The following is a 23,949-nucleotide window of genomic DNA, read 5'->3' as shown; positions in this document are numbered from 1 at the left end:
CTAATACTGAATTTCTGTAACTATAATTGCTATACGTGTTATTAATTGGATAAGCTTACTAATGTCAATTTTTTTTAAAGGTTCCAAATAACAGGGACACCACACCATCTCTCATTAACCTTGAAACGAGTTCCTCAGCTATCCAGCCCCCTCCTGCTACTCTGTCTGCACAACTAGCTACTCTCAGTAAGTTGCCTTACCGTTCTTGTACAGTATGTATTATATTTGCTTTGTGTACAGCATTGCAGCTTGGGCTTGGTAGTGAATTATTTCACAGAGATCTATAAAACATGCACTGTTGGGAAATACTGCAGCACAGTAATAACTGATGGTGTAAAGATTTTATTATCTGGATTCGGGGCTGGACAGGCCCAAAGGAGTACAGTGGAAACCCCGGTGGGCCCCACATATTGCGGGCTTAAGGTGGGTATACACGGATAGATTTGGCAAAAGATCCAATCGTTCAAATCGTTCCGTGTGTATGAACGATATATCGAACGATGCGCGTACCCGACGGTCGTTGGTAGAGGTCGCTGATCTTTCCTGCATGCAGAAAGATCAGCGACCAATCGTTAACGATGTGTACCAATCGTTTCATGTGTATGCACGATGAACGATTTGGTAAGGCTAAATGACTGGCTCCCTCTCCCTCCACCATCGTTAAAGATCAATCTTTCATGTGTAATTGTTTGCTCAATCGTTCATCATTTGTCACCAAATCGTTTGTGCAGGAGGTTCAGAGGAAATCGTTAACGAGATTGAATCGTTGGACACATCTATCCGTGTATACCCACCTTTACCCCTCCTCAAGTTCCAAACTGTGCACTTGAATTATACATATGTTACTTTTTATTGCACAAGACTGGTGCCACAAAACATAAGTGAGCAAAAAAACCAAGAACATAACAAATTGCAATTTTTAGGGCATGGTAAATACATATAGTTGCATCAGGGGACAGGACTCTGAAGCAACTATTAGGGTGGCAGAGATACTGTATGGAGCAGTGACAAGACTTTAGTTCAGTAGAGGAGACCATTAATCTGGTACACAGAATAGTTAAATGGAGATTATAGATAATTAATTGATTATTTTCATTTCTATGAAATTAAGAATTTAACTTTACTTTTCAATAGATTGATATTGTAATTTTTTTTAAATACATGGATAATTGAATAAAACAATGTATTCTGACAAATAAGGGACAATCGATTACACTTTGTCATGTCAAAATCTAGTACACTTTGTCAACTAGTGTTCGCTGCACACATTGGAGGTGCTATATACCTTGGCAGGGGCAGGGCGGGCAACAAAAATTCTTTGGGCCCCATACACTGAAATCACCGGGGGCTTCCCAACCCCTCAAACACTTTGCTTGATTTATAAACTGAAAGCACCCTGTGCCCATTAATAGAGTGTTGTGGAGCAGGGAGTGATGGTTGGAGTAGTGTTGGGGAGCATGGAGTGAGGGTTGGAGAAGTGATGCAGAGCAGGGAGTGAGGGTTGGAGTAGTGTTTGGGAGTGAGGGTTGGCGTAGTTTTGGGGAGCAGGGAGTAAGGGTTGGCGTAATGTTGAGGAGCAGGGAGTGAGGGCTGAAGTAGTGTTGTGGAGCAGATAGTGAGGGCTGGAGTAGTGTTGTGGAGCAGGGAGTGACGGTTGGAGTAGTGTTGTGGAGTAGGGAGTGAGGGTTGGAGTAGTGTTGGGGAGCAGGGAGTGAGGGTTGGAGTAGTGTTGTGGAGCAGGGAGTGAGGGTTGAAGAAGTGATGCAGAGCAGGCAGTGGGGGTCAGAGTAGTTTTGTGGATTGGGGAAGGAGTAGTGTGCAATGCAGGGAGGGAGGGTGGATTAGAGTTGTGGAGCGGGGATAGTAGGTGGAAGTAGTGGTGCCTTTTTGATCCCGGTCACCGGGCCTGCACCAAAAGGTCGACATTCACAAGGTTGACTAAACAATGGTCAATGCATGAAAAGATCAATATGAGTTGTGAAATAATTTTTTCACTTTGGACTTTTCATACATACGTTGACTTCAATTGGGAATGAAGCAAGGAGAGCGAAGGTGTTGACATTGACACCAAACAATTTGAAAACTCATGTCAATATTTTCACATGTTGACCTTTTGTCACTGTTGAGCATGTTGACATTTTGGTGCCGACCTAGTGACTGTCTATCTACATACTGTTGACCCTTTAATCTAGAACCATTCATGGGTTAAGTTATTCATACGAGCACATCAGAGTGGGATTTATTACCTGCCACAAATTTGCATGTGTGCTGCATTGTTCGGGGTATACCGGGAATGTGGTTCTCCGGCAGGTAGTGACCATCATATTCTTCATTCTCCACTACTTTTATTTTGCATTCCAGTAAACTAGTTCTGTGGTAGAAAATCTAATTTCAGCACTGTCCAGTAAAACATCTCATCGGTATGTATCCTGTGCAAGGAACTCTCTGCAAGCTGTGCCATCGTGCTCTGTGAACCTTAACATACAAGCAGAAAGCTAGCTTTGATCTCCTCTGCAGCATTCCTCTCTATAGAATTATAATGCTGCCCATACACTTGTGAGATATTGCATGCAATCATTCGATTTCGACCACATCTGGCCGATAAATCGAATGATTGTATGCATTTTTAAGGGGACATTCGGCGGGCACGCCGGTCGAATGTCGGGTCGCAAGATCTTATATGCTGCACATAATATCTATCGAATCGCAGGAGCGATCGCATGAGGTTTTTAACCACATGCGGTGCTTGAATGCAATCTGCAGGTGTGGGGTGGTGGGAACGCTTTCTCATCGGCGTGGGGATGGGTAGAGGGGGCTGGAGGGACCGCTGGCGGCGTGGGAGACAGCGGGCAGATGGCAGCGTTATGTAGCACAAGAAGTAGCGCTAGCGGGTGGCGGGGGTCTGTCAGTGGTGGCGGAAGAATATTTAAAATATTTAAACAATTCTGCCGCCACCACTGACTGATCCCCGCCTCCCGTTAGCGCTACTTCTTGTGCTACATAACGCTGCCATCTGCCCGCCGTCTCCCACGCCCCCAGCGGTCCCTCCAGCCCCCTCTCCCCATCCCCACGAAAGTTTATAACTTGGAATGGTTACAGCAAAGTGTATTGATGCAGTAGTACTATGGCTATTGGTGCAGTGTTTCTGGGTAATTGCAATGTTGCAGATCCTGTATAATTGAATTTATGGATTAAATGGTTCACAAGTTGTTGAGCATTAATCATATTAAAGGAGTTGGATATTCTTTGACTGAGTACATTTTATAATCTGTTGCTAAGGGGAAACTGTCAAATAGTACCAGTATAAAACATAGCAGCGGTTCTGATGTTACAAAGGTGTATCTTTTATAATATATTGTAATGCATATGTTGTATGTTTTTTTTAATGGGGTCTACTATGTATGAGCATTAGGTTGGGGCCACACATAGTGGTGCAGCAGGTCCCGTTCAGTGGGGCCCGTTACGCAGCAATTTAAATCTATTGAAATCTTCTTCAATTTGATTGTAAATTCTCAGTACATGTTATGGGTCTACCACACAGAAGGGGTGATTCAGGTTGGCTTGCAAAATCAAACGCCTTATTTCCTGGACAAAACCATGTGCACTGCAGGTGGGGCTGATATAACATGTGAAGAGAGAGTTACATTTGGGTGTGATGTGTTTAAACTTAAGTCAAAATTGCAGTGTAAAAATAAAGCAGCCAGTATTTACTCTGCACAGAAACCAAATAACTCACCCAAATGTTACTCTTTACACATTTTACATCAGCCCCGCCAGCAGTGCACATGGTTAAAGGAGTTTGCTTTTGCAAACCAACCTGAATCACCCCCATAGGACCCAATTATGAGTTACTCATTCACCCACAATGCAGTTAATATTCAGGACACCGACAGCCTTTAGAAGTCCTTTGCAAATATCCATCCATGTTCTTAGTCATACGCGCCTATGCAATTGCACCACCCCCAGCCCTCTTACCAGAAGAGCAGCTGCCATCAATAGTTGGGATGGCCATTGATGATTCAAAACCATCAATGTTTTATGGCTGTTGTCGAATACTTTTGCCATTGATGGGGGAGAACCAGATGGTTTCCCTCCATCGATGGCACAACAGAACTGAGGTTTTTTTTTTTTCTCAAGGTGCCAGGACACAGAACATAGCTCCGCCCCCTGACAACCATGTAGTCCCGCCCCCACTATCTGATTAGCCCACCGGCCAGTCAGTCAAAGAAAATTGATGACCATTCATAACTAAAACCATTGATGGACATATATCACATGATGACGAGTGCGCCATTGGCCATCCCTAATCAATTGTAGCATCAATTACACCAACCCTGTGTTTGGTGCAGAAGATGCAACTGAAAATGGCATGCACAGCCCAACTCAGAAACGGTTGCTTACAATGCCCTTTTGGGGTGCTTCTCATAAGTGCGAGCCCACATTGTATCGCCCAGTAATTCTTGTTCAGGCATCTGTGAGCAGTGGCTGAGATGTATCGGACTTGATTTGATTGCACATTGCTTTAAATAAAATAAAAAATAGCTGGTAGTGGCTGCTTTTTGGCTTCTACCCCGAAACAGTACTTAACTTAACTTTGGTACTTGTGTAGTTTCACAGCTCCAGCATGGCGCCGTGCTACTTCCAGATTCTACGCTCGCCACAACTATCTAAAATAAACTAACTTAACTCCATGCCAACATGGATAGTTCATACCCCCACTATCCATGTTGGCATGGAGTTGATTTTAGATAGCGTGGCGAGCGTAGCGAGCCACTGAGCCCGCTGCGTGGGCGAGCAAACCGAGCAAGGGGACTCAGACGCGCCGTGAAACTACACAAGTACCATAACTTTTTTCGAGACCTGTTTAGAAAACCCTTTATGCATCATACCCATGTCGGGTTCCTGAAGAATGCCCATGCTCTGGTGTTAGCATCTGGAGGGCTGGGAAATCGTCGCTGTCTGCTCCTGTGCTCTCTCCCATGTCAGCAGGGTCCCTCTTGGCAGGTGCCAAGAGGACATTTGGTCCATGCTCCTCACTGTGGATCTGCAGTCCTTCTGTTAGCAGTCTGCTTTGGGTTTCCCGTCCCTGTGTCCGGTCCAGTTCATCTTCCGATTCCTCCAGGTCTGTTTCTTAGTTTCAGTATCTGGTCCAGCTCATGTGGTGATTCTCTGGTTCTGTCTCCTCCTGTAGCCCAGCTTGCCTGGGTAGCCCCTGGTCCACCTGATCCAGGATCTCTGGTCCCTCAGCCAGTCCAGCGGTCATAGTATTCATTACCAGTATCTCTACCAGTCCGGCATTAGCTGGAACAGTACTACGTCTATTACCTCCAGATTCCTCTGTTCTGACTTCATAGTCGCTAGTACCAAGGCAGTATTCAGTGAACCGTGCGGAGGGCCGCGATCTGCTCGTCCGAAGTCCGAACTCCCTTGCGGTGGTCCCAAGCCAAGATTGCTGGCGAGTTTAGACTCCTCTTTTTCGGGTCTTTGCCAACCACTGGGTATCTGTCTTGTTTGATCCTCAGTACATGTGCAAGCAATATATTAGGCCTGCCATTTTCCAGCCATCTCAGTCAGCATCTACTACACTAGACCCAAGTCCAGTTCCGGCTCCACAAAACCCATCGGTCGTGACACCTTAACATTTTAAGATCAGAACCTAGAAACTTTTTTTTTTTTAGAAACCGAACTGTAGAAACCAATATAGTCTACATTGTTAAAATTAGGTTCCGCTGTAACCATATATGAGGACGCCAAATTAAAAGAATTTATCAAGCTTTTCTGATTTGGCTGTTACTTACAATTTCCCATTTGAATAGCTTAGGTCAGTGGTTCCCAACCCTGGTCCTCAAGTACCCCCAACAGTGCACGTTTTCCAGGTCACCCGGCAGGTGCACTCATTATTCAGGCACATTTGAAAAGAGCCACAGGTGGAGCTAATTATAGCACTTGTGATTCTGTGTGGAGACCTGCTAAACATGCACTGTTGGGGGTACTTGAGGACCAGGGTTGGGAACCACTGGCTTAGATGATGGTGAGTTTCACCATTTGAGAATGCGCATTCAGGAAGTGAGGACTTTCACAGCTGTGGAAAGCTGGCGGTAAAAGATCATTCAATGCAAAAGTACTACACACAATAGCCTCTTTTCAGTCGAGCTGTTCAATAGCTCTGATAAATCTAAGATCAGCATTACAAAATAATTGTTTACCAGAGGGGAAACCTTTTAATATTAAATAGGCCCCTTTGATAGCTACATTATTTGAAGGGAGCAAAGGACAGATTTGATTTGTTATCCTTTTTAAAAGTGGAAATAAATTAACCAAGAGTTGCGTGTAGATGTTGTCACTAGAAGATCCATTGAAAGGATTTTTTAAAGCATTTTGTATCTTTGAAGGAAAAGCTCAAACGGTCAGTTGGATGTAATAAGAAACTGATTGTAGTTCAGCGGATTAAGCTTTATGATTGTACTTGATGAGAAAATGCTGTGTGATTGTTTTATACAGGAATTCCTATTGGTTTTGGATGAGTGGAATTGTAAGTGCTGATGCTCAGAGACGCAATGGAGCTATTGATAGATGTATCTATGTGAGTGGGTTGATGCAGTGTCCATTGCCATTATCTACAGAGTGAGTCATGTAGCAGCATTAATGCATAAGTGCTAGTCAGGCAGTGAAATTGCCTAATAGCAGGAAATAGAGAGAAATTCAAAGCTGGGGATGTGAAACCTAGGACTCACAAAGTATGGTTGCTATTAAAATGTAGTACAATTGGGGGATTTCACTGCGCCAACTGATGTCTGGAAAAAAGCAGCTCAATGTTAATTATAATCATAGAAGTTGGGGAATGAGTGCTAAAAATAAGATGAACGACAACAGTAAAGAAAAAGAGAAAAGTCAGACACCTGTAAGGAAGAAAAAGGTTAAGAATGTTTACGCTCCTTTGCAGGAGTGTTTGGCTGTGTCCGTGGGGAGTGCTGAAACTGACCCTACCTCTATGAGAGCGCTGTGTGCGGTGCTTGGGAGTTGGCGGTAGTTGTTAAAGCCGCATCTGTCTCCGATTCTGGTTCACTTGCAAAAACAAATTCTCTCTCTAATGGACAAATCCATGTGCACTGCAACAAGTGCTTATGATCGTACTCGAGGAGCTTCACTTTGATCTCTAGTTGCCTGATGTAGTTGGAAGACGAATCTTTTCACAAGACTGGTTATTTTTCTCTGGCCGATACGGTGTTCGATGTAAGCCTACACCACAGAGCTTATGGGGCAAAACTGCATATTAGATTAAAATGTAGTATGCCAACTCTAGACATACTGGTTATCCCCCCCCCCCCATGTAGATGTAGAGTTATATTTGGGTTAGGGTGAATTTAATATTCCCTTAGCTCCCACATTCCTAAATCAGTGTTTTACATGATCTGTCATGTACTATAAGATAGATCACAGGCCTGTAGGACAGCTGAGGTGTGAGCTGCTGCCATGTGGACCAGTGGCCTGACTCTGCTTGCCATCTGTACACTGTGGGCGGGTATTGTCAGGAGGAGAACTTCGCTAAGTGTGCTCAGCATCTGTTGCTCTGCACTATAATCTGTGGCCGTGACTGTTACAGCCTCCCTCCTTCCCGGATCTGCTTCTAGTAGGAGGAGGGACAGCCTGCACCCCCTCAAATCCCTTCCTCCCCTAACTTGTGGCCCTGGTTTAATTTATCTACTGGAAAACCTTTTAAATAGAAGAGGATATTTGGTTAGTTATATAATAGCAATTCGTTTATAGGTTTGGAAACTCAAGCATAGCCGCCATTTATTACCTTTGAGTGGTTTAAATTACATGAAGACCATTTTATCTAATTGAAGTACTTGGCTTTTTATTTTTCCAGACTCAGTTCTCTGTAATAATGGCAAACTGGGCCTCTCGCATTGTCTTCCATTGAAGACCGCTCTGAAGAGAGTTTCAATTCCAATTCTGACATTTGTAAAGAATTTTCAAGCATAATTTTTTTTCTCCTCTTCTCTAGCTGTGCATAGCTCAGATGCTAATGGTAACACATTTCACGGATTGCTATCCACCTGCGGCGTCTCACAGAATTTCATGCAGAAGGCAATGCATACTGTCTAGGAAATATAATCTTATCTAAGGGAATTGATCCTGGCATACTATTACATTACAGAATGCCCCCTTAACCTTAAGTATATGGCGCAATCACAGAAGCATTTGTCAGAGGGAAATGTTCTACATTGGCAACAACGTAGAATATCCATGTGGCCTTTGACCTTAATTTGATCCATAGTTTTCTCCAGGCCAGAATGAAGAATAATCCCTGATAGCCATGGCTATGTGGGGGCAATGCCAACCCCACTTCTATTCCAATTTTATTCTTTTTTTTTTTTCAATAATAAATTTGTATTAAGTCTTGCAAATGAACGGAATATGGAAGAAACATTTTTGCGATAAGTTATAACATACAGACAAGTGTAGTTAAAAGGCAAACATTTAACAACCGAATATAGTCTGTAAGGATTTTGTCTGTACTTCAATCAATTAAGCAAGACCAGTAATTATTATATAAGAAAAGGGGGGAAGAGAAGGAGAGAAGGGCGGACAAAAGAGGGAAGGGAGAGGATAGGGAAATATGGGAAGGCCCCAGCATGTGACGCGGCACACAGAAACCCCACACAGACCCCAAAGGGGTACATACTCCGAAAATTAGACTATTCAGCCGAGGAATGTGGAGGAGAAGAAAGGGCCCCCAGGACTGGGGACTCATTGTAAAATAATGATAAGCCCCGTACCACTCTGTATTCACTCCACTTGCGCCATTTAATAAGGATTGATAAAGCAGAGGATGAATATTTAGCATTGGCCGTCTCAAACAAAAAATGTTTATGGACATTATTTGCAATATGTGAGATTGAAGGTATTACTGGAGATTTCCAATACTGACCAATGGCTGCCTTAGTTGAAATCAGGATATGTCTAGGAAGGTACAAGTCCTCCATAGATAACAATGTGTGGTGGTTTAGTAATGCCACCACCGGATCGGGTGGGACTTTTAGTCTTAGAACGTCACTTATGAAGGAGAATACTGCAGACCATAGCGGACGGAGCAGTTGGCATTTCCAGAAGATATGGTAGATTGTACCCACATCTCCGCAATTTCTCCAACAAAGATTGGAGACGGAAGGCCAAATCCCATGTAACCGCTGAGGCGTGAAGTATGCCCTCTGGCATAATTTGAAACACATTTCTGAGTGGTGTAGGCATTTTGGACATTTTAAAATCAGCATATGAGATAGAGTCCCACTCCTCCTCTGAAAGAGTGATGGAGAGATCCACCTCCTACTTTAACTGTGCTGGCAGTTTCCCTTTTTTTTTTAGGGTATCCACGTCCCCTTCGGGCTGCGAAGCTGCGCTCGCCACACTTTATATTCTCAGCTCCACGCCGACGTGGATAGTGGGGGTATGAAAAGGTCGTAGGACGCGTACCTCCGCCCCTCGCGGGCTCGCTGCGCTCGCCACGCTTCGGGTTCACGTTTATAGTGGGGGGGTGGCGTCGGGGTGCATTTAACATTTGGTTGCTTATACAGTTTTTCATTGTATACAATTTTTCATCGTATAGGGGGCAAAAATCTAATCGCATCGCATGCCATACACCCGATGGCATGCGATGCGATTAGATAAAAACATCGTACGACCAACATCGGGGGCGCCGCTATAATACACAAGTACCCAACTGCCTTAGGGATAATATGCCTACTTCAATCCAAGAGTTCAGCTGTAAGTTGGGGATGAGTCTGGCTATAGCTTTTAACGTTAGGTCGGGCCCGGCAGGGAAACTTCATTATCATCCAGTATAGCTCTGTACCAAACCGATAAGGTAGCTATGATAACCGCCCCTGGACCAGTCCACATTGGGGATACATGTGAGGGGACCCAAAACAAATCAGTTAGCTGGATTTTCGAGGAAAAATTGCGTTCCATGACCACCCAAGGCTTAGGGGAGTGAAGCTCAAACCAGTCTCTGGCCTGGCTTAACGTGCTTGCCATGTGATATTTCTCAATATCCGGGTAGGCGACCCCTCCCAAATCCTTAGGAAGCAAGAGAACCCCCCTAGATATTCGACAATTTTATTCTTTTTGAAAGTACAGGTTGAGTATCTCGGGACCACAAGCATTTTGGATAAGGGATTTTTTTTGGATTTTGAAATATATATATATTTGTTCCATACTTACCTGGTCCCCTGGTGGTGCCCCGATGGTCCCCCGCTGTCACGGTGTCCCCTGGTGTCCACAGTGGCCTTCGGGATCCTCTTCAGCGGCATCTCTGGTCCCAGGTTGGAAACGTCATCGGCACACCCGCGCATTGCACCCCATTGGACCGGAGATGCTACTGAAGAGGATCCCGGAGGCCGCCGTGGACATCGGGGGACGAAGTAAGTCTGAAAAAAAGGGGGTGACAAAACAGAAAAAAACTGAAATATGCAGAATATTTCTGGAATACACCGATAAGGGAGACCCGACCTGTACTGTGAATTTCTTATTGACGGACCATGCTGAGAATTGTAGTGCACCAACCTCTGGTACCTAGAAGTAGCCTGTTCTCTTGGCTTGCTAGTGAATTTATACAAATGTAAAGCCCCGTACACAGTAGACGACCCGCTGGGCCGCTGATATCGTTAAGTATATCGGCAGTCCCACAGCTGGACGATATTGTGCATACACACTGAATGATATTGTTCAGTGACATGTCATTGTATTTCTGTTTTATTTTTATCTCAACTTTGGGGCTATGCAATTACAATATTGGAAAGAACATTACTGCAGTTGCTGCCACACTGTTGAATCATGGTGAGAGCTTAGTTTTGTATTTCCATATTCATATGTATTCTGAGCACACTCGGAATGGTTTCTTCTTTTACTCCAGGCTGCAGTGACGCCTGAAACTCTCTTTCAGCAGTAATCCCAGGATGACTATGAATGTGCTCTGTGGATCAGAGGGGTGCCATGTTTTATTAATGGGTGCTGGAAGGGAAGTGAACACCAACACTAGAAGTTACTGTATTAATATGAAATCTTTTAAAGCACAAGATGAAATCATTTTTCTGCCACAGTAATCTCATGTATACACTGCAACTGACAGGCGCAAACTTTGCTACGGACCCCTTTTCCTCAGACCTAAAAATCCCGGGTTTGTGCACGTGAACACGGACCGACCTGGGATTTTTGTCAGTGGAAATGGTGATCAGGTAAAAGTTCTTACCCGTGAACCAAGAAGGTTTTTTTAGCGAGTTAATCTGGGTAACAAGCCATGGAACAGGTCTTACCTGGGTTTTTTGGCCTGGATATGGGAGGCTGCCATTGTGCAGGCGCCTCTTGTGCACCCCGCTGGTGCCCACCCGCCCGTCGCTTACCAGCCTGTTTAAATTTGATTAAGAACACAGCATGTGATAGCAGTTTTCCAATAGTATAATGTGAAATGGTATGACATTTTTTCCAGATTGTATGTCATATATGTGCCAAGTTTGCTGGTTTATGATCTGTTAAATAAATAATGACTAAATTACAGATATGTAAAAACAGATTGTCACATGACCGTTCGTTTATATGATATTTCTTTTTCCAGACTTGTCCTGAATCAGAGTAAGTTGAACATGTGCAGCCGCAGGGATTTCTGTGCTCACAACAGTCCGTGGAATAGCTTAACTATGTTTATATTCTAATACGCACTGCCAGGGAAAGTTGGACGTGTCCGTCTCCTGCTGTTACTCTAGCTAGATTTTGGGCTACTTTAATGTCATAAGTGACCATATTCCACCAACAAGCACTTGATTGATGTTTGGAATTGAAAGTATTGTGTATTTGTTGTCTGCGCCGTGTGCTGAGATTGGATGAGGGAGTAAATAGGAGGCTATACATGTATAGAGTTTATGGTTTGAAATATCAAAATTTTATGCAGTTTTAATTGGTTATGGTATACAAAGGTCAACCGTCAAATAGGGCGACACTGGTTAACACACGCATGGCAAATGGTTCTTACAAGGAAAACTAACTCCTACAAATGGTCGAAGCGTGAAAAGGTCCGCATGAGTTTTTCATGATTTTTTTTTTTATGTCAGTTTGTGGATTTCATCACAGGGACTCGAAATTCGTTTACGGTCTCCTTGCCATGCTCCCGCAAGGTGTCTCGCTCCTCTGCCGCTAAACTAATACAAAAATATACCAACAAACGTATGCCAAACTTTCCATGAGATGACCATTGACACATCGACCATTTTTCTATGTCAGTGATGGCTAACCTTGACACTCCAGCTGTTGTTGAACTACACATCCCAGCATGCCCTGCATCAGTTTTACTATTTGTCCATGCTAAAACTGATGCAGGGCATGCTGGGATGTGTAGTTTAACAACAGTTGGAATGTCAAGGTTAGCCATCGCTGTTATTAACCAGTTTCCACCTTACCTTGCCTATTATAGGAAAATGACTTAAGGTTGACAGTGGTACCCTTGACTCCTGAATGTAAGCTGGCAGTCAGTCCGTCTGTAACGATCCGATGATCGATACAGCTGACTGTACAGAATATCCACTTTGACATGTGTGAAGAGGTTTCTGTTCCGTTCTGATACGTTTAGGATAATATATATTGTCTATTTATATATTTGACATGAGCGTTGAATTGATGAGTTCTTGCATGCATGGGTCCCTGTCTCCCTGCATTGTTGTCTGTTACTAGCCATTTTTAATGACATCCACAAGAAAAAGCAGGGCTGACTCAGAATGACTGTAAATGGTGCAGACCCAGGTCAAAGTGCTGTGTATATTAATAACTTTCGGGAAGTTTTTAGAATCCCCTAGATTCGTCAATGCAAACATAGGTATTCAATGTGTGCCGATATTTCGGAAATATTGGCACACATCTATGCAATGAGGCTGATTCTGACCGTAATGAAAGCATGGAGATTCGACTTTAAAAAAAAAAATCTAATCTAGATTGTCAAATCCATCTCGAGAAAAAATATACGTGGATTCGACAATCCACATGTATTCTGACTGGAAGATTGAATTCCAACTGTTGAATTGACGTCGGAAACAGCTGAAAGTCTGACAGTTGAAAACCTTTTGATGGTCTGAATCAACATTCTAGCTATATTGGGGGCAAGGACTGATATGAACGATGTATATACTCGGTTTAGTGCTGCATTTTGTGGTGCTACTGTATAAAAGCATAATACATAAGCTCTAAAGAAGTAATAAATATGGAATTTGTGTGTGCTTTGTGCTATAAATGGGGTCTATGTACTAAGGGAATATGGTTTTTGGGTCACCAGCATGATGGTCGACAGTCATTAAGTCGACATAAGTCTAGGTCGACATGCAGGAAGGTTTACATGGGATAGGTCGACAGGGTCATTAGGTCGACTTGGGGTATTTTTTTTTTTGAGCCGACAGGTGGGATTTAATGCTCTACCATCCACTAGGGCATGGTGGGAGAATAAAATAGTGTGCCAAGCACAGCGAGCCATGCGATGCCACGTTTCAGTGTCCATTCGTAACAATTTTTTTTTTTTTTTTAAAACCCCCATGTTGACCTTTTGACTGTCGACCTAATGACCCATGTCGACCTAACCCATGTCCACCTTCCTGCATGTTGACCTAGACTCGTGTCAACCTAAATGCATGTCAACATGCGGTGACCTAATGATCCACACCCGTACTAAGCCTTGGAGAGCGATAAAGTGAACAGAGATAAAGAACCAGTCAATCAGCTCCTAACTGCCATGTTACAGGCTGTGTTTAAAAAAAACAATGACATACGCTGGTTGGTTTGGTGCTTGATCTCCATTCACTATCTCTCTCCAAAGTTTAGCACATAGACCATTTTGAATCCTATAGGGAGAAAAGTGCTATATAAATGTAGTTGTTGTTATTTTGGGATGTCTGTGAAATGTGCTTCTAGAGATTGTCAGAATGAGGGGGATGCTCTAAACCGAAAATGTGGTAAAAATACTATTATCGTGGGTTTTACCGAATTTTTGGTATGCACTAAAGCCCCTCCGTAGGGGCAACGCTGAGGAGGGAATCTCCTATAGACGACTTGGGTTGGGATCATTTGGTCTATTGCATTATGGTAGAAAGTCATTAGGTCAAATCCATTAGGTCGACATGCTAAAAGGTCGACATGATTCTAGGTCGACATGGGAAAAGGTCGACATGATTCTAGGTCGAAAGGTCATTAGTTCGACAGGTCATTAGTTCGACAAGGTCATTAGTTCGACATTGTCTATGTCGACATTCACAAGGTCGACATGGGGTTTTTCACTGTTTTTTTTACCTGAATGTCAACACAGTCGACATGGACACAGTTTAAAGTGCACTGCATCCCCTCGCATCGCTCGCTGCGCTCGCCATGCGTCGGGCACGGTGCCTCGCTACGCTCGGCACACTATTTTATTCTCCCACCACGCCCTAGTGGATGGTAGGGCATGAAATACCGCCTGTCGGCACATGTTGGCTCAAAAAACAGTGAAAAACTCCATGTCGACCTTGTGAATGTCGACATAGACAATGTCGAACTAATGACCTTGTCGAACTAATGACCTGTCGAACTAATGACCTTTCGAACTAGAATCATGTCGACCTTTTCCCATGTCGACCTAGAGTCATGTCGACCTTTTAGCATGTCAACCTAATGGATTCGACCTAATGACTGTCTACCATAATGCAGTAGACCAAATGACCGCATCCCGACGACTTTGGGCTTCTCTCCGCCGCATGCCCCGTGGCCGGGCCGTCACTCTGCACATGTGCAGAGGGACTCCTGGGTCTCATACTTGGAAGTGCAGAGAAGGTGCCATATCACAAAAGACAGCTGTTATCGCAATAGCTGTCCTTTAAGTTACTAATCGCATATGTTAGCGCTGTATAAATGTGATAGCCGGCGATGTGGGGTGAAAAGAGGCAGCGGATGTTAGAACCTCCCCTCTACGGGACATGTCAGAAATTTGTTTCAAGGCCTGAAGTGGATCCAGTTTGTCCCAAAATTCTATAGGAAAGCTGTAACTTTGAAATTAGTATTTTCCGAATCTGTGTTGTAATGAAATTGTGTGCTAATAGTCACCTGAAAATGAGATCTTTATGTACATGCAATCGGATCTATGACAGGTTGAGGGAATTATTTTCTCAGTTTCTCCTAATCTATTTCAAACTCCAAAATTCAGCAAGCCTCCCGTATCTATGGGCCTTATTCTAGTTCACTCTTTCTGACAAAATCCTTCTTAGATGGACAAAACGATGTGCACTGCAGGGGGGCATATTTAAAATACGCAGAGATAATTAGATTTGGGTGAGTTATTTTGTTTCTGTGCAGGGTAAATACGGGCTGCTTTATTTTTACACTGCAATATAGAGCTCACTTTGAAGTAAAACCCCACCCAAATCTAATTCTCTCTGCACAAGTAACATCTGCCCCACCTGCAGTGCACATGGTTTTGTCCATCTAAGAAGGATTTTGTCAGAAATGTGAGGCATAACTGGGAATGGGCTGCACCTCCGCACAAAACTGGAAGCGGAACACAGGACCTGCCTTCTGCCACAGAGTCAATGCTGATTACAAAATGAAGGAGATAGTAGGGTACTTGTGTATTATCACGGCGCCCATCGTGTCGCATCGCATACCACTAATTAAGGTATGCGATGGGACCCGATTTCCGACTTTCCCCGGGCTGAGTATACAATTTTAACATCACGTTGCATCGCATGCCATTATAATGGCATGCGATGCGATCATGCCCGATTTGGGGTTATTTCCATGTTAAATGCCCCCCCAGACCCCATTTTTAATTGAATCCCCACCCTGATGGGTAATGAGTATGTTAAATGCCCCCCCCCATTGTTAACGCCACCCCACTATCAACGCCAACCCGAAGCATGGCGAGCGCAGCGGTACGTGTCCTCCGACCTTTTCATACCCCCACTATCCACGTTGGCATGGAGTTGATTTTATATAGTGTGGCGAGCGCAGCGAGCCACCGAGCCCGAAGCGTGGTGAGCGCAGCGAGCCCCGCAAGGGGACGCGGAATATGAGCCTGAAGCATGGCGAGCGTACGCGGAATACATGTTAAGTAATCCACGTCCCCCTCGCGGGGATCGCTTCGCTCGCCACGCTTCGGGCTCGGTGGCTCGCTGCGCTCGCCACACCATATAGAATCAACTCCACGCCGATGTGGATAGTGGGGGTATGAAAAGGTCGAAGGACACGTACCGCCGCCCCTCGCGGGCTCGCTGCGCTCGCCACACTTCTGGTTGGCGTGATAGTGGGGTGGCGTTAACAATGGGGGGCATTTAACATAGTCATTACCCATCAGGGTGGGTGTACAATCAAAAATAGGGTCTGGGGGGCATTTGGATGCTTGCACAACTTAAAATCGGGTCGCATCGCATGCAATGCAACGCGATTTTGTGGTTGTACAATGCCCTACGATGGAAATCGGGGGTGCCGTGATAATACACAAGTACCGATAATAGTGTTGGGAGTACTTGTAGATAATTGCCTTTTCATCAATACAGTCTCAGCTGGTACATTTACTGTATGTCCTATTGTACAATAGGAGTCCCGGGAGCAGAGGGTAATTTATCCTGTTTATAAAGACCTAGCAAGAACCTCTCTGGAATATACTGTACACTTTTGGTTGGCAACTCGTAAGAAGGACATTCATCTGTGCATTGAGTTCAGTGACAGGCAATTAATGAAATAAATTATGAGGGCAGGCTGTCCAGGCTTGGCGGTACGCTAGATCTTGCTGAGGGTTCACCATTCAATAAGCAGACATTGGGTTTTTTCTGTACTTCACACTCTTGTTTGCCTCCCAGTGCTCTCCTGTGAAGTCTAAAGGTGTTGTTAATTTTGTGTTTTAAAGGCTTAAAAATATAAAACCACTCTGATTTGTGAATACAAGGGATGGAGAATATTGTGAAGGAGCGCATAGAAAATAATGACAAATGCAAAACAAGTCTTTGAGGTTTATGTGGTACACAGGTCACAATTTCAAACTGTACTCTGCATTGACTTAACAGTAGGCGTAATAATTCCTAGTTCTTCTTCAGTTAATAATATGCAGCCAGATGGTTATCCATTTGAATACAGCTTATCAGAAGCAGCTGTGTGATTATACATCAGCCACTACTGGATCATCTCCAGCTACAGTATGCTCACCAGAAATATGTACAGTAGCAGATTGGAGAAGGCCGTCCATCCACACACACCTTTCATTCTCCCGAGGCTGTGCAATACCATACAAATTGGAATCTGGTTCATAATACACTAATGATTGGGTGTGGCTTAATGACAAGTTATTCAATGAATATACTGAATGCTGTCATTGTCCAGATGCAAACTGTCACAAAATGACAAAGGGCCTCATTCATACCGGTTCGCTAGGATGCGTATACTTGCAGCCTAGCAAACAGGTAAACGCCACCCTGCCGAATGCCCGCCATCCGAAGTCTGCAAATGATCAAATTATCAAATCAAATGATTTACCTTCCGTTCAAGACTGACTTTTTTATTTTTGCTGCAGATGGCTGAATTCGGGCAGGTGCTGACGTCACCCCGAGCAGGCATCGACTCGCCTGTCTATGCCCATCGTTTCATGGGCACACCCACCATTTTTTGTGGGCATGCCCATAAATCACTGGGTGTACCCACTGCGCCCGCCCCCGGCCCTGCCTTCCTGGAGCCGAACGGCTCGACGAGTGGGAAACTCTCCAAAACCATTCGCTCCTGGGGTTTGCACATACGCAGACCCTGAACATCAGGGATAGGACGAATTCGGCCAGTAAGGACCAGTCTGAGTCGGAATCTGAAAAGCAAATATTCCTATTTTTATAACCAAAACCATATGAAGCACAAACATTTCTATGAGCCGCTAATTCAACAAACAACTATTTTTGAAATTAGAATCTCTTTAAGTGGGGTGTTTATTAAAGTACCAGCCAGCCGGTACCAAAGTGATATTTTTCAAACACAGCCTGTAAAATGTTGGTTACAAACTGATTGGTTGGTGGTTTAACTCTCGCCAAGTTTTGATAAATGTTCCCCTAATGGCGTGTAGACCTATCACTCATTTTAGCCCTTCTGAGTGATATTGCTCATTATATTGCCCAGTGTGTATGGCCTGGTCGACGGTGTGCTCCCGCGGGTCGTTACAACCCTCTTCATCAACTTTGCATGTACAGTCGCGGGAGTGGTTTGTTAATGAGGGCCATACTGCAGAATGCATCATGGCCTACCCTTCCCCCTGCCGCCGTTTGTCGCCAGCCAGCATCAGCATATGTGTACGCATTTATCGATGCCGTGTCCGAGCTGCCGCCAATAACAGTCACTAATTGTGTACGGGCCATAAGTCTCTTGTGGAAACCTGTCCAGTAGAAAAAAGAGGAAAGTTGAATTGATTGATATGTCCTATTCCAGGCTCTGACCATATTGTCCTGTGAAACCATTACTTGACTTCACTAATGAAAGACTTGATAGCTGCTTAGATTTTTTTACAACAAATGTTCATATTGATTACCTTGTAATCTACTTGAAGCTGGCTAATGCTAAAGGATCATTAAACGATATTAATGTAGTGTTTTTATTTCTTTTTTACCTGACTTTACATTTAATGTATTGAAGGCTCGTGAACAGTCTGATTTACCACCTTTTCCTGTGATATATTTGACTTCTAACAAATGCCAAATTCAGTGCTTTTCTATCTTCTACTCTGACAGTAAGACACGCATATAGATTATCTATACTGCATTGCATAGGAGCATGGCATTAAGAATAGGAGGACTGATTTAGAGATGGGGGTGTTTGTATACATGCACATTTGTACCCTTTAGCTGTTTTTAGGTATGACCATTTATTTGTACGGCACCACAAAGGTTCTGCAACACTTAAAGCAGGGTTGCCGACCCTCCCGAAATTACCGGGAGTCTCCCGAAAATCGAGTCCCCCTCCCAGTCCCCCGGAAGGGTGGGCAACCCTCCCGGAATCAGGGGGACCCCCACTGAGCCCCCCGATCGCGGCATTTAAATGCCGCAATCCGCAGGTCTCAGAGGAGGGGGCGGAGCTAAAATGACACACACATGTGTCATTTTAGCCCCGCCCCCTCCACGAAGATCGGTGATTTCGTCGATTTCCCGTAATGGGGGTGGGGCTTAATGACGTCACAGTCAAGCCCCCCCCCCCCCCCCCCCCCCCGAACGTGTCCCGGAGAGGAGCATTTGAAAGTAGGCAACCCTGACTTAAAGTATATAATCAAATAAAACCAGAAAACGACTTACAGTACACAACAATGTAGGGCAAATATATGGTATATAAACATTGCTGCGTCAATGGACATGACACTGAACTAAGCAATTGTAGATGAAACTGCGAGATAGGTGCCATTGAAGAGAGGAGATAATGAAAGGAACAGACTAGTGAGAGTTTACGTTCTAAAGCAGGGGTGACCAAACTGGCACTAGAGATCTACCAACAATCCACGGTTTCCTTGATCACCTAGCTGGTGCACAACTGTAATAGTTACGGTCACATTATGCTGCATTCATTCCTACTATAGATCCACTGGTTGCCTGAAAAACATGAACTGTTGCTAGATCTTTAGGACAGGTTTGGCCACCCCTGGTCTAAAGGGTTCTAACCAATATTGTGCTAGATAAATCAAAACAAATCGCTTGGGTGTTTTTGGTTTATTTTTTATTTATGTTTCACGCCTTTTTTTTTATAGTAAAAAGCGCCTACAGGGAATCCTCCCTAGAGTATTAGTCCCAATTCCAGAGTATGCCTCTGAACCTAACACTAAAGAGAGAAAATAAAAATTGGAAAAGGAATCCTGACTTTAGATGTTGGTGTGAGATATATTGATTCCTTTTCCTCGGATAACATAGCATCCGGAACGACGCTTTAATAAGACACAGCATGACGCTCAGAGCCCTTTATCCATCTTGTGGGCAGCTGTTTCATTCTACCTTGATCCAGTGAAAGAAATGGAACAATGACTCCTAAGACACCTGTAGTATACTATTACAGAGAGACCTTGGAGTGTTAAAATGAGCCAAAAGTCCCCATCCCGCACCAACCGTACATCTAAAATCCAGAAACAAATAAAAATAGTATAAATGCTTCCAAGAGAGAAATGTGCCTCCTAGTCCTATGATCTGATCCTAAATGCCATTATAACATGAGGACCTCCATTTACATTTTGTATACCTGCACAGAGCAATCAGTATGGTTAGATTGAGTTGGCTGTGAGGAGCATGAAGCTCTGTTTTCTAAAGGTGCTAGAACGATTTTTTTTTAGCCGATTTCCGATAAATCGGTTCGATGCGCGCTTCCGTGGATCTTTTGATCTTACATGCTGCACAAAATATTAGAAGTTTTAACAAAAGATCCATAGGAACGCACATGGGATCTTAAGAAAAATCTTTGGTAAAGATGTGCACTTGCCTGAAAACTTTTGTCCAGGACGGACAATACAGTTCAAGGCTAAATTATGCGCACATCTTAAAATCGCAGATCTTTCTAGTGTGTATGCACCTTAAGCTCTTAAGGCCCCCATACATTAGTCCGACTTGTCCTAAGGACAATTCGGACCTGATTTCCCCTGCAGCTCCCCAGGAGGGGTCACACACGATAATGCAGTTGATGTGCCAAGTTTTGCATATGATACAGCGCATGCGCTGTATCATATGCAACTCCCGGGGAGCTGCAAGGTGGAGGGAGCAGGGGGGCGGCGGACATCGAGGTGGCAGCGGGGGATGCTGCGAGGCGGCTGGCAGGGGACACTGCTGGTAGTGCAGAGGCAGCAGGCAGGGGACGCTGCGGGGGACAGTGACACAGAGGCGGCAGTAACGTAGAGCTGGGCAGGGGGAGACAGGAGCTGTCCGTACTGAAAAAAGCCCATACAATGATTGGGCAGCCTGTGATTGGCTGAGCGCTCTTTCAGCCAATTGCTGACTGGCTGAGAAAGCGCTCAGCCAATCACGGGCTGCCCATTCATTGTATGGGCTTTTTTTCCCCCAGCGCTGACAGCTCCCGGCTTCCCCTGCCCGGCTCTCCGTTAGGGCCCCAGGAGGGGTCACACACGATAATGCAGTTGATGTGCCAAGTTTTGCAATTAAAAAGTTTTAGATAAATCAAATTGGTTGGGTGTTTTTGGTTTATTTTTTATTTATGTTTCACACTTTTTTTATTTTTTTTATAGTAAATAGCTCCTTCAGGGAATCCTCCCTAGAGTATTCGTCCCAATCCCAGAGTATGCCTCTGATTCTAACACTAAAGAGAGAAAATAAAAATTAGAAAAGGAATCCTGACTTTAGATGTTGGTGTGAGATATATTGATTCCTTTTCCTCGGATAACATATCATCCGGAACTACGCTTTAATAAGACACAGCATGACTCTCAGAGCCATTTATCCATCTTGTGGGCAGCTGCTTCACTCTACCTTGACCCAGTGAAAGATATGGAACAATGACTCCTAAGACACCTGTAGTATACTATTACAGAGAGACCTTGGAGTGTTAAAATGAGCCAAAAGTCCCCATCCCGCGCCAACCGTACATCTAAAATCCAGAAACAAATAAAAATAGTATAAATGCTTCCAAGAGAGAAATGTGCCTCCTAGACCTATGATCTGATCCTAAATGCCATTATAACATGAGGACCTCCATTTACATTTTGTATACCTGCACAGAGCAATCAGTATGGTTAGATTGAGTTGGCTGTGAGGAGCATAAAGCTCTGTTTTCTAAAGGTGCCCTCACACTAGAACGATTTTTTTTTGCTGATTTCCTTTAAATCGGCCAATATCGGTCCGATGCGCACTCCCGTGGATCTTTTGATCTTACATGCTCCACAAAATATCAGAAGTTTTAACAAAAGATTTATAGGAACACACATGGGATCTTAAGAAAAATATTTGGTAAAGATGTGCCCTTGCCTCAAAACTTTTTTGTCCAGGACGAACAAAACAGTTCAAGGCTAATTTATGCGCACATCTAAAGATCGCAGTACTGAAAAACAAAAGCCCGTACAATGACTGGGCAGCCTGTGATTGGCTGAGCGCTCTTTCAGCCAATTGCTGACTGGCTGACAGCGCTCAGCCAATCACAGGCTCCCCATTCATTGTATGGGCTTTTTTTTTTCCAGCGCTGACAGCTCCCGGCTCCCCCTGCCCGGCTCTCCGTTACTGCCGCCTCTGTGTCCCCCGCAGCGTCCGCTGCCTCTGCCCTACTACCAGCGTCCCTGCCACCCTGCTCCCTCCACCTGCCCAGAGCACAGCTCCCTGCTCTGGCTCGTCAGCCACCTCAGAGAGTCCCCTGCCTGGCTGCACAAAAGATTTAGCAAAAACCGGTCCGACCTCCCCACTCCGATCCGATGCGCATCGGGCCGGACTGGGTGTCTAAACATGAGATTTGGCCCGATTTCACTGCCCGATCCATCTGAATCTGGTGAAATCTGGACCAAATCGCATAGTGTATGGGGGCCCAGTACTACCACATGCATAGTGGTCAAAAGATGTTTGTGTGTGTGTGTGTGTGTATATAATTTTATTTTTTCAACCTACCAGCTTAAAACTACAACTGTGTTATAGGGAAAAAGGGGATTAGCTCTGTGCTCACCTTCTAGGGTGTATACGTGTGTAATGCACCTTGCTACAATAATATCACTCTTGTAAATACCAATCAAAACAAAGATTTATTTGAAAATAAAATAAAATGCAGAGGGTATGTACAAGTGGATGTGGTCACAGTATAGTGATCACAGAGAAGTATTACAAAGGATAGCAATGTCCCAGTAAATGCACAAAAGTCATGGGTTTTGTCATAAGGTGCATGCAGCTCTCACAATTGCACAATGCGTCTGCTGATGACCTGTGAGTCACTAAGGTGGATGGATGACTCCGTGTACCCGGGTAAGAAGTGAGGGGTCTGATGTTTAACCAGAAATAATGGGCTGGGTGAGGGCGCTGATGGTAAATGGCACTGTAAGGCGTATGAATGGCACCAGGGGCTGGCATCCCATATACCCCTGGTGGTGCACTATACCCTTACCTGTAGTTCCAAATGTACAGTCACAATCTCAGGTCCCACGATGTCTGGTATTCTGTAGCGGCGTCTGCCTTGCAAGCAGCACACCGGCCGTGTCCCCGCACTGCTCCTACAGCCGCGCCGTGTACTTCCGGGTCAGTGGTGTGACGCGTCTCCCGGGGGTCACAGGCAGCCGGAGCTGTGCGCGCTCACCTCTCCACTGTGGGGAGAGGATACTTGGAATTGAAGTAAGATGTAATGCTGGGTCCAACGCGTTTCAGCCGTCTGCCGGCCTTTTTCAAGGATCCTTGCATACGATGCGATGCTATGCTAGAAAAAGCTAGTACAAAAAGTATGTGCAGCACATACTTTTTGTACTGTGCGATGGGGTGCCGCGGGAGCGTGCACCCCATCGTATAGCATCGCACCGCCGGGATCGGTGCGTGTGTGGGCACCTTTACTCTTTCCTAGACCTGCAACTGTGTTTTGTTCGCACATTTCCTTCTGTGTTTTATTTTTATGTCTTTTTTTTTTTATAATGTATTTTAAGGCTTCTTGTAATGCAGTTGAGGGAACAGGACTGATGAGATTGTTTGGGGAGTACCAGAATCCTATATGTTAAATATCCCTGACTCATATATACTGTATAATCAGTAAATGGTACCAGGGCTATTTTTAAGCAGGCTCCAGCAGGAACTGAGGCCCTTATTCTAGTGCACTCTTTCTGACAAAATATTTTTTAGATGGACAAAACCATGTGCACTGCAGGTGTAAAACCCACCTGCAGTGCACATGGTTTTGTCCATCTAAGAAATATTTTGTCAGAAAGAGTGCACTAGAATAAGGGCCTCAGTTCCTGCTGGAGCCTGCTGAAAAATAGCCCTG

General features: G+C 44.5%; 1 protein-coding gene across 1 annotated transcript in view; it reads left to right on the top strand.

Annotated features, from left to right (window-relative positions):
* The window catches only part of TOM1 (target of myb1 membrane trafficking protein), a 165,029-nt gene that overhangs the window by 107,923 nt on the left and 33,157 nt on the right, over window positions 1-23,949 (top strand). The window contains exon 10 of the mRNA XM_083156447.1: window positions 81-186. Within this exon, the coding sequence (XP_083012573.1) occupies window positions 81-186 (106 nt within the window). The remainder of the gene's footprint in view (window positions 1-80; window positions 187-23,949) is intronic.

This window comes from Crinia signifera, chromosome 8, assembly GCF_055691185.1.
Source record: "Crinia signifera chromosome 8, ASM5569118v1, whole genome shotgun sequence".
NCBI classification, from domain to species: Eukaryota; Metazoa; Chordata; class Amphibia; order Anura; family Myobatrachidae; genus Crinia; species Crinia signifera.
This window is presented reverse-complemented; position numbering and strand designations above follow the sequence as displayed.